Consider the following 11,991-nt stretch of genomic DNA (forward strand, 5'->3'; position numbering starts at 1 on the left):
GCGGGATCATTTATATCAGAGCCCTGATTGGTCATACGTTCTGACGCGCGATCATATGAGAGTGGGCGGTCCATCACCGGCTTCGCTCTGATTGGTGCAACTCGCGGCTCCGCTCTTCTTCTGCAATTTTCACTAACTGATGCTTCTGTGCGGAGTTGTGCGGCTCTTCCTGAAACGGTCTCCTGTCCACTTGCTTCGTTGCTGTATAGAACGGTTTGTTCTTTCTGTTGATTTTCCATTTCCTGTACGACATCCTTGTCCTGTTACTCGTTTCACATAAAATGTATCTTTTAACAGCCGGTGTCAACTAACTGCACGGCGTAAACAGAATGTATTGGGGTGAACGTAACCGGTTTAATTTTATCAAATGTCAGCGGTTCTTCAGAGATGTATGGCGATGCACTATTTTGGCATCAGATTGTCTGCTACGTTGCATTATTCTATTTAGTTGTGTACTTTAGGGTTGCAACAAATTATTATGAACATGGTGAGTGAGGGGGTGACGCAACAGTGGCAGATGATGTCCACCATGGCCCCTTCATATGTTTTGTTTAGGCGGGCCGCATTATGCAACGTTTGTTGGCACTCACACGTTAAGATTAGAGCCGTTTTGTTTTTTGTTGTTTTTTTTTTTTGTTTGTTTTTGCGGCTTCACTGGATGCTAGACATGTATTGTCATAAGGATGTTGTACATTAGACGTCACGTGTACTTTAGCTGAGGACTTGCACTTGAATAGATGTAAAAGTTCTCAAATAAAAAGAGAAGACGTACTGCTCCAACTAAAATAAATAAAGAACAAGCTCTGACGTGCTTAATTGCAAAAGTACAATTGAATTTTATTGTCAATTATGTACCATTTATTCCCTTTGCACGATGAAAAAAAATATCTTCATTCAAAATAGTTTCCCTCTTTTATTAACTTATACAATAAGGCAGTGGATGGCGAAAAGCTTCTCCACATCTGTTCCCTGGTTCATGTTGATCCATTTCACTGCTGCAGGCCTCCCTGAATTTATCTGCCTTCCAAGACCCCAAACTGGCTGTTTTACCTTATGCCGTCTAATGTAGCAAGCCCGTTTTGAAAAAGTAGAATAGAAAGTAAAACTATGTGTGGGGAAATAACAGTGAAAAAGTAATCTGAAAAATAAATACTCATGTGCAGTACAAATACAGGTTAATACTAATAGTTTCAGGCTAACTTCAAATGTTGACACACCGTTTATGTAATTATTATGTCCCTTTTTTTTTTATTACTAAAACTGATCAGAGAGCCCTACTGGAATGTTCGTTATTTTTCTTGTTTATTCCGCTAATATTGGCAGTACTGTAGTTCTGTTCACAGTATTGCAGTGTCCACAATGTCACAGACTAAAGAACTTTTTAGAAGAGCAGAAGCTGTCTGTTTTGACGTGGACAGCACAGTCATCAAAGAAGAAGGCATCGATGAACTGGCGAAGTTCTGTGGCGTGGGGGACGCCGTCACTGAAATGTAAATACATTCATTCTTGTGCACAACTATCCCCCCCGTGTTATCGCATCACATGACACGAGCCTTAATTTGCATGTTTTAGGACCCGTAAAGCCATGGGTGGCTCGATGACTTTCAAATCAGCTCTGACTGAGCGCCTCGCCATCATCAAATGTTCCAGAGAACAGGTCAACAAACTGATTACAGACCACCCGCCACAGCTGACCCCAGGTATCAGGTACGAGAGGCAATCCCCATTCTCAGTTTTGTTTCATCTCACTTACAGCATTCTGAACATCAATAATTCCCGGAAAAGTACCAAAAGTCCGCAAATTCCTTGGAAAAATACCATAAGTCATTGAACGCTTCGGGAATGCCACCCAAATGTATATTGCTGATAACATTTCGAAGGCATTCTTAAAAACCCCTGATTGATTCACCAATTGAATTGAGGTGTATCAGCTTTGATGGTATGACCATTGAAGCGATAGTGATATGAATTTCCTTTAATGTTCATGACTGTGGTATTTATGCATTAACGTTATTGTAGAATTATGTGATTGACAAGCTAAATACACCCTCATTTCCAACAATATCCAGGGAACTTGTGGACCGTCTACACCAGCGCAACATCAAGGTGTTCCTCATCTCAGGTGGCTTCCGCTGCATTGTGGAACACGTGGCCACTCAGCTAAACATTCCTCTAGAAAACGTCTACGCCAACCGACTCAAGTTCTACTTCAACGGTAAGGGGACTATAGTGTGGGACATTGAATTATGATACACACTCACCAGCCATGACATCAGGTACCAGAGCAGTGTTCATGAGATTACGGTGGTACCTCAAAATTCAAATTACTGGTACCTATTGACGAAACCATTTGGAATCCGACCCTCGGAGTTATTCAGAGCCTCAGTCCAGAGTCTACCTGGTTCTGGGTTTGAATCTCGTCTCCAGACTTTCTGTTTGGACTTGGCATGGCCTCCGCAGGTATTCTGGCTTCTTCCCATGTTCCAAAGACATAAATGTTTGCTTATTTTGAGACATAATTATCAACCAGATGTCAATTACTACCCTTCTCCAAACATGTCCCAACATGACTTTACTTTTTAAGAGATTGAATGTGGTTGTATATAGGTGAGTACGCCGGATTTGACGAGAGCCAACCGACAGCAGAGAGCGGAGGCAAAGGAAAAGTAATTAGCATGCTGAAGGAAAAGTACGGCTTCAAGACAGTGGTGATGATTGGAGATGGAGCCACTGATCTAGAGGCCTGCCCTCCCGCTGTAAGTGTTTATGTTAATGCTGTGTGGGTTCATTTAAATATTCAGGTTTGTATTTGTATTCATTGTTTTGAAAACTAATCCGGTTGATTTGTTCTCCCTCCCCCCCTGCAGAATGCCTTCATTGGATTTGGTGGCAATGTTGTGAGGCCACAGGTTAAAGAAATGAGTTTGTGGTATGTCACAAGTTTTGGAGAGCTGCTGAAAGAAATGGAAAAGATTTGAATATTCTAGAGTACATTTACTCTTTTTATGATTTTTTTTTTTTTTAACTTTACTAATGTTATTTGCACCAAAAGTTGTGTATGTGATGGTTTTATCCATTGTGCACACTCCCTTTAAGTCAACAAATTTTAAATCATTGACCATGTTTACTATAGTTCGACCAATTCTACCCTTCATGTGGTTTCTGCCATCTTGATTTTCTTTACTAGACCATACTATGTGTGGAGGTTAAACATGTAACATTTGTGTTTTGGGCACTTTTTACATACGACTTACTCCTACACAATACACAATGGGAAGTGCAATGTAAAAAGAATTGCAATCGGTCATGTGAGTGACAGGCTGCATTGAATTATGTGTAAAGACTGAGTATTAAACACAAATATTGTTGCTTGAACTTCTTTAATTCTATGTCATTGTTGCCCCCGAAAGACAAATAAAGATGCATCTCTTTGTTTTTTTTTTGCTGATAAAATCCGACAAAATGTCGTGGTGTGCTTGCCCACGTAATTTGTCATGAAACTGAAAATACCGTACATCTCATATATATATATATATATATATATATATAAAACAAGTCATGCTCAGTTCACAAGGCCACAAAAAGATACAAAGTCACAAACAAAAACAACTCACATGGAAACTCAAGAAAAAAACAGTCAAACAAGACACGTTTCAAGTCAAAAATATTAACTAACTGAAAATGAGTATGTAATAAACGTTCATAATGTCACCCATGGAACACAAAATTCAGATGTTATCCCAGCTAACATTGAAATGGTTAACACTAATAAATAAAGCCCCCTGTGTTAGTAGTAGCTTGCTGTGTTGGTATTACGATAGTTTGCTCCAGCAGTTATGATATACAAACGGATATCAACATTTACATACCATACAGCTGCTTTGTTTGAAAATAAAGTCACTTTGATCGGTTGTCCATCAATGAGTTTACATGTGGCAAGAGTAGATGTTGGAACGAATGACCAGCCTGTGGGATAATGCAGTGGAGTTGCAAGGACTTGTGTCAAAGCAACTCCTGACCCTTTCCAAAATCCTAATATTGAAAAGGACACGTTTGTAGATTATCGTAAGGTACATTGTGTCGATGTCGATGCCTGGCAATATAAATACTGCAAAGCACCAGAGAGATAAGTCTTTCTGAATTAGCAATTCACCTCTTACCTTATTGCAAGTTGTGTTATGTAGATTGATGTGCTGCACCATCAGCTTAGTGAGTATTGACTCAATCACACATGCACTCAAAAACAACAACCCCGAATTGTTAGATTTACTTGCAAAATTTGCTTTGCAACGAGCCAAAGATTCCAAATACAAATTTAAACAGTGCAACGGAACCATTTATTTAAATTAGCCAACCGCTGAGGGTTGTGTGCATTTAGCAGGTGTAAATAAGAATTGGGGTTGAATAATCATGAGTGTAAACTGTAACAACCAAAACACGCATCTTGCCAGAAATACAAACTGGAAAACATTCAGTAACCACAACAATTACTCTTGATTTTAAATGTTTAGCCCATGCAATACCACTAGCGGCTAACACAATATGTAAAAGTTCCTTGAGCCGTCCACATACAATATATTTCACGGAGTTGAACAGTCCTGAAACAACGAAAATGATGAAAGACAAAGGTCGTGTTGTTGTGCAGCACTGAAACCGTTGAAAGTGATGCTCTTGGGCTACTCATTTCTCAGGGTACCACCCCATGCTCATGCCTGCAAGAGGTTCCGGTCTTTTCACTTGAGCGGCGATGCCTTGGTGGGGATCATAATCCGGGATTCCATATGCTGGATGAGAGGAACTGTGGGGGGGAATATATGCAGCACCAGTTGGATAAAAAAATCTGCTCTCACCAGTTTAACTCAAAAGTTTTCAAACAATGATTTCAGTTAGAGTTCTAAAAATAATTTTAAATAGGGCTGAGTTTCTTTTTCTTCGTATATACTCACCTGTATAATAGACCACTTCGTGCCAGCCTTCCTCCTGCCATGCACCTTTCCTTATGTCCTCTCTGGATTGAAGGTCTTTGTAGGCTGCAAGAAACAAAATCTATTACAGCTCAAGCCCATTTACTGCTGTCACACGGCATAGTGTAACAGAAGCCACTGTGTTTACACTAAATTGGTGCACCAGAGGTTTAACAGTAGACCTGAGCCTTATGTGATGTCTTTAGACAGAAATGGCTCAAGCAGGTACCGGTAACTGCTGCATAGCAAGTGCGAGTTCAAACAGCTTGTGTGGGGGAGCTCCATTATTATACATTTAAACGTGTAGCTTTCAATTGCTTTCAACACACAAGGGCGTGGCCAATCTGTCGCTGTTGTTCAATTGACAATCCACTTATGAAGAATTTGTTGCCAAACTCCCCACACCACGCAACAATTCAGTTTTGGCCATGTCTCTCTCAGGCCTAAAAAAATGCCAAACTTTTATTTTAAATGACTTTAATGCTGTATGGTATTTTCCCATTGAACTGGTTTCTTGACTTTACCCCAGAGGTGATGAACCATGTAGAGGTTGCCGATCTGTGAGAAAAACCCTCCAACGGCTTCACTGTTTTGCTGGCGTAGCCGAATAGCTCTGGCCCTGCCAAAGACAACAAAACAATCATTTATGTCATCTATGGGAAGAAAACTACAATCTGGTCAGAGTACACAGAGGAAGAATAGTCCAGATATTTGGTCCAAAAAAAGAAGAACACTTTATCACAGTTACGGATTAGATACAGAAATTCAGATGACAGTGTGACTGCGGGGAATTTTTGAAATGGAGGCACTCATTGTCCAAATACAGTAGACTGCAGTGCTGTCTTTTCATTTGTTTAATCATTGAGCAGTCCATTCTGTGCGGGCTATTTTTAAGGAGGGTTCAACAGGGTCTATGAATGCAATTAATTCATGCTGTCTTACCAGTAATTACCCCACTCGATCATTGTTCCTGGCTGGAGAAAAGAGAACAATGGGATGAGTAATAGAAATGATAGTCAGACCTTGCTTCTTTCCAGGGATATTGAGTCAATAATGCAAAAGTGATACGTCATTCTAAGCATCAGGACAAGTATATCCAAAAGGCTCCTCCAATATCTACCGATATAATACTCTAGGTTTAATACGTTTGGCTGAATTTATTTGCACAATGTTGCATCCGGAAACAAAACCAAAATATTGCTGAGCCAGCCATTCACATTGTTCAAAATGGACTTCCTCTGAAGCGCAATACTGCAACTGCAGTTAAAATAAGCAGCTGCCGCGGAAGGGACATCAATCCCTCAATCAGCACATTTGGAGCTTTCTGCTGGATTGAGTGATATCAATCGGTCCGGCTGGGGGCGGCCGCCACGCGACTTGGAACGCAGGAAGAACCCTGTGATGTAATTACCACACAATGCAGTGACACAACATATTGATCATGACAGTCGATGCCAACATTTTTAATTGTCGATCGATTGGATTTGTTGTGCCACATGCACAGAACCACGAGTCTATTTACAAATTAAATGTGGTTGATTTGTGATGAAGTGCTGCACCCACAATTGAAAATACAAATGATGATTTTATTGAATTTATGAGGGTGCGCTTTTCTCCTAGATTCTGGGCTGCTTGAAAACAAGTCGTAGTGGTGTTGTGGGCTGGGAAGTGGCTCATTTACATGAGACCATTTCCAGAAGACAAGAACAATCGTGAAAGTTGTGATTTAGTTATTGACCTCGTCGAATAAACGCTTGTCAAAAACATGAGACCATTTTTGCTCATGAAAAAAAAATGCAGAATATTCATTATCTCCTATCCATGACTCTTGGGACCCAAACGACTCCAACCTATGAACATAAATTAACCATTTAAGACTGTTGGGAAGTAAGACAAAACCCCACCTGGCGCTTACGAGGTCTCAAAGAGTAATAGAGTTTAAAAAAAAAAAAAAACAGTAGCGCTTGAGTACTCACCCTGAGTTGGTAGGTTCTAAGCTCGTATACGTTGGGTCCCTCTCTAGGTACTGGCTCGTTCCAGAAACTGAACTCCAGTAAAAGCTGATTTCTGCGAGACAGCAGCATCTTACCACGCTCCTTCCTGTACTCCGTGAACTCCTGCCGTGAGGATAAACATGGGCCAGTAATGGGCTACATTCTACTTGGTTTATGACCCTGATAGGAGCAATAGGATGTGTGAAGAGGTTCTGCTCACCTTGTTCTGACGTAGCTTGTTCATCACCTCTGTCAGAGCTGGGTAACCACCTCTATAACGCCACAGGTGAACTGGGCAAAAAAAAAAAAAAAAACCTGCATCAGCACATTACAACATCATACATATTTACAATCCTAAACTGTGTCATTTACAACAATTAATATCTTAGGGTGGGGAAAAATGTCACAAAAGTGGATATGGAGATTAAGTATGTAACTTCTGCCATACAGTGCAGAGTATTTAATTGGTTATTTGTAGAAAATAAATAAGTGTATGGACCCATTGTTTTTAATGGCACACTTGATGATCTCAGAGTACACTAATGTGCAACTAGACAATACCTACAGAGAAACGTTGCTATGATGTCATATATTTGGCAGTGATGACATAAGCAAGCCTACCAGCCTGGTCCTGTTCTCCATACCAAGTATTCCAGGTGCCCACCAGCTCACAGGGGTAGTACTTATCAGCATGGATTGAGGGCAAGACATCCTCGCTGTGGCAAAAATTACAATTTCACAAACAAATCAGTTAATGTTACCTACACTGAACCATGATTCTAACGCTATTTAATCGAAAAAAAACCTTGCAACTATGCCTAAAATTACAATTGCATGAAATTCTGTTAAATTTCATGTCATGTCTATGGTTGCAGAAAGAAATAGAAGCTAGCTATAAGGACTTGGCCTGTAGACAGATGACTCGAAGCATAGCAGCTCCTTAAACACCTCACAAGAATAGACCACACTGGTTTCTTTTTACTGGCTGCACAACGCTAGGTACACTTGTCCAAGTGGTACAATTGTAAATAACGCTGAGCAAAATGTTTTGGGATTAAACAATAAAAATAAGATTTACCAGAGTTTGTTGTATGCTTCAAGACACTCTGGCTTGACATTGTGGACTGAAAATAGAGGTCAAGTTCAACAATTATGACAACTTCTGAATATTTGTTACAGGAAATGTACTTACACTGGATTTTGTAGAGGTTACTTTCCTCGTTTTTGGTCAGTAGAGCTGAGTGTGCATCTTTCCTCGGGTCAACTTTCCTGACAAAAAGTGATTTGAACCAGCTGTCTTCTCTGGTGACGTTGGATACGGAGAAGCCTCTGTAAAATAAGGTTGAGTTTTAACGGAGGAAAACGTTTGATATCAGTTGAATTTCTGATTACATCATAACATTCAAGGAGTACTAGTTAGCATCCATTTCCCCAAGTACCAAATTGACCTTGAGCATCTGACCAACACCATGACACAACTTAAAAAGTGCGTTTCTTTTGAATAAGTTAAAGAAAAAAAAACGTTAATCTAATCTCGAAACATAAAATATTCCACGGTAAGTGTTTTTCCAAATTGTTTAATTTCCAAGATTGACTACTACTCAACATATTTAGCGAGGACATCGGCAGCTAGCTTGCGCACTTATATCGCGTCAACCTCCGATGCTAACACACAAATAACACCCTCCATCAAAAAATAAAACCTGTAATGCATGTTGATGACAAGCCGACCTGCTCCAAACGAGAAGATGCCCGGTTGAACGGGCCCCGCTTTGAGCCCGAGCCAAGCCGGTTCTCACTCTCTGAAGGACTCCTGTCGCCATTTTCCAGGGGAGCAGCAGCAGCCAAGGCGCTGTTCACACTATTGGCAGATAGGTGGCGATGGAACCCATAAACGCCACAGGGTCCATATTTGGTCTCGTCGAAGTAGAATGAACCAGGGTGTTACGCACGGCAACGTCACTATTTTGATTACCTTTGCGACCAGCGCAAGTCCACCTCTATTCACTCTCCTGTTAAGAGCAGATTTACAACACTGCTTTTAGTTTAAAGCTTATTGTGAGAGAAGGAAGCTTAAAAGGTGGCTTTGTGTCACATCCATGAAATTTCAAATCAACCATGCCAAAAATACATAAACATTACATGTGTGCTGTACCAAAAGTAGTTCAAAAATATTTATTTTTCTCCTCTCACTCCTGATTGATGATAACCTTGCAAAAAACTTCAGGGTCTTCAATATACAGTACAATCTTTTTCAAAAACACTTACCACAACGATACATACGAGGGCGCCAGAACTCAAGGATTTAAAGTATTATTTATAAAGTGACTGAAACAAAATTGAAAGTGAAATGGGCATGTTACTCAACACTCATGTATGCAGCTCCTATCAAACTCAAGACGAATGCACATCACTTAATCCGGAGTTGCTCATTTCGATCGGCAATTTAAGGCAACAAAAATGAGGATAAATGTATTCATTATCATAATCTTTTACATGAACACAGCAGACAGACACTATTTTTCACACTGGCAGACAAATAGGTTGTAGCAGTAGTTCAGTCCTTAAGGAAATTTGGGACCAGAGCGTTGAATGTTTGAAAAAAATAAAATAAACGACAATATGAACATTTGGATATGTTATGTGACAGAAAATCAGGCACACTGGCAGTTTGCTTCTTGGTCACTGTCTGTGTCGACAAAAAAGTAATCTGAGACTATGGGTATCCTATTTCTTGCCATATCATGTGGAAATGTGCATTGGGACGACAATAAAAATTAATTTCAGAATCCTGGAATACTCAACTTTAAATATATACATGTAAATATAAATAAATATAAAATATGTACAAAATATATACATTTAAGAACAACCAGAAAATAAGTTAACCAAAAGAAAAACTCTTTTCCATCCAATTGAAACTGAAACTTGGATGATGTGATTTTCTTTTTTTCGAGAAGAGACCAGCATGAGAACAGGATCCAAATAGACACAGGCTGCAGTGGTGGGATCGTAACCATTGTGGAATTCAGAACAGTTGTGATTGATTTATTATTTGATAGTGTGACAATGAAACTAACAGGTTCCATATTTTCAAAGCCTCGTTGGCTGTAGGATAAACAACACTTGGAATCCAGTAACTATGCATATCTTTGTTTTAAATTCAAAAACATCAATCACAGTATTTTCTCTGTGAAAGATTTTTGAAACACCAATGGCAAATTGCAGACTTGTCTGGGAATTCCAAGTATGATCATACATTGTTTGGCGGGGTTGGTATGTTTTTTCTATCACAGTAATTTGTGACATGCAGGAACATCAACTTTACCTTTGCGTTTCAGGAGTTTAAATATCATATAAAAGGATTCCTTGTTGCACTTATTTACAGTGGTATGTCATTAGTTGCACCTCACAAAAGACCACAAACACAGCAGAGCACTCACAAACTCTCTGTTCATTTGAATGGCCTGATCGGTGCGCATTTGGGTGTGGAAACTTTCACAAGGGGGCTTATATTAGTCATGGGAAAAGTGACACAAAGAGCTCCTAATGTACCCGACATTTACTGTGCAACATAGCCGGTCCTGTTATGCATAATGCAGGACAAACTTCAACCATTCCCAGAGACTTCCGTGTTGCATCATAGTCGGTGAATTTGCTCATTTGTTGAGATAGTTTAATGTTTAATGACGTTACATATGTTGGTGTGTATTTTAGGAAGTGAAATCCTTGAGGTCCAACAGTAAAGTTTCTCACATTCGAGCCGAAGCTTTCTTAGCTAAACCTATTGATAAAAAATCACATTTTTAAGCCCCCGTAGAGGTTTCAACAAGTTTAAAATGAGCATGTACAATTTCTTATGACCTATACAAAGTCATAATGTAAAATATTGTATCTTTTACGGATACGATAGTGAACATTAGTGTAGTTGGAAGTAGCGCTGAATGGATATAGAATATACAGGAATCAACACTCTTATAATGAGCCCGTCAGTGCCTGGGGATTGTTTGCAAATTGTTGAAAATTAATCCGAAGAACAAGGTCAAAGAATGCTCACAGGCTCCTTGGCCTTGGCACTCAGATATGGGTTTCCGTAATTAGGTTTATTTTATCACAGGTATCCTATTCCTCTGTTGAAATTGCATCTTAGAGCACTTTACTATACGGTATTGGATACATATTTAGCTAATTTTTGGCATGTCGAAAATATCATGGTTGTACTGGTAGTGTGCTTCCATGTGACTCTAAAGTCACTTCAAATATTCTCAGATTTCATTGTTGGACACAATAATTTCCTATAAAGCAGGCTCAAAGAAGAGCAGCTGTGAAAACAAAAGACATGAATCCTCCACTAATGCTCCCCAAAACCGCAAATGCCATTTATCAGTTTAGGACCCATGAGGATAAATCCTTCACCCAAGCCTCTCAAACTCCAATGTTAAATCTCATGCCAAATGACTCAAGCTGTGCAGACATCTTGAGTTTATGTTCACATGGAAATTCAAAATATCGCCCTATTAAACATGAGTTGTGGCTACAAATTGAGATTGAACACTGAAAAATCGGTGACATTTAAAGCGGTACCTGTATTATCCTTATTGATAAAAGTATAACAGAATCTATTCGATTGTTTAGTAGGTCAAAATAGGCTGGTGGAAATTCTTCTTTTGTTACTATGGACACCCTTATCAGCAAACCTAGCAGTCACCCTGAGCTTTCGCTTATTAACTTTGGCTTTGCTGTGTATGTGGGATTTAAGAGCTCTCCAAGAAACACTGTTGAACTTATGAGAAAACACTGCGTATTGTGTTGTGAGTGTTGTGAGTCTCCACTCCCTAGTTTGTCTGGGCACCAGAGCGAGGAAATGCAGCACTGGTGCATAAAGTGGCACGAAAACATTTGTTTTAGTTGATAGAGCAGACTGAAATCCTGGAAACATTTCTGTTTATACTCGGATATAGTAGTATAGATAAGAAATCGCTAATTACAGGAGCATGGCTGGGATTATGTTGTTTTTTAAGGGGGCGGGGGTT

General features: G+C 39.6%; 2 protein-coding genes across 2 annotated transcripts; one reads left to right on the forward strand and one right to left on the reverse strand.

Annotated features, from left to right (window-relative positions):
- The first annotated feature begins 95 nt into the window (after positions 1 to 95).
- On the forward strand, positions 96 to 3,375 carry psph (phosphoserine phosphatase). The gene is made up of 6 exons (XM_019885937.1): positions 96 to 213; positions 1,332 to 1,490; positions 1,573 to 1,707; positions 2,070 to 2,215; positions 2,608 to 2,756; positions 2,868 to 3,375. Exons 1-6 carry the CDS (start codon positions 140 to 142, stop codon positions 2,976 to 2,978), a joined length of 774 nt encoding a protein of 257 aa, XP_019741496.1. The 5' UTR covers positions 96 to 139; the 3' UTR covers positions 2,979 to 3,375.
- Positions 3,376 to 3,433: 58 nt separating this feature from the next.
- nipsnap2 (nipsnap homolog 2) lies at positions 3,434 to 8,829 on the reverse strand. Its single transcript, XM_019885935.1, has 10 exons — positions 8,690 to 8,829; positions 8,151 to 8,287; positions 8,037 to 8,082; positions 7,580 to 7,674; positions 7,179 to 7,249; positions 6,941 to 7,081; positions 5,907 to 5,938; positions 5,489 to 5,583; positions 4,947 to 5,030; positions 3,434 to 4,798 (listed from the first exon to the last, which is right to left on the reverse strand). Exons 1-10 carry the CDS (start codon positions 8,779 to 8,781, stop codon positions 4,734 to 4,736), a joined length of 858 nt encoding a protein of 285 aa, XP_019741494.1. The 5' UTR covers positions 8,782 to 8,829; the 3' UTR covers positions 3,434 to 4,733.
- Between the last annotated feature and the right edge of the window lie 3,162 nt (positions 8,830 to 11,991).

Source organism: Hippocampus comes, unplaced genomic scaffold (genome assembly GCF_001891065.2).
Source record: "Hippocampus comes isolate QL1 unplaced genomic scaffold, H_comes_QL1_v1.1 scaffold29, whole genome shotgun sequence".
Taxonomy (NCBI): domain Eukaryota; kingdom Metazoa; phylum Chordata; class Actinopteri; order Syngnathiformes; family Syngnathidae; genus Hippocampus; species Hippocampus comes.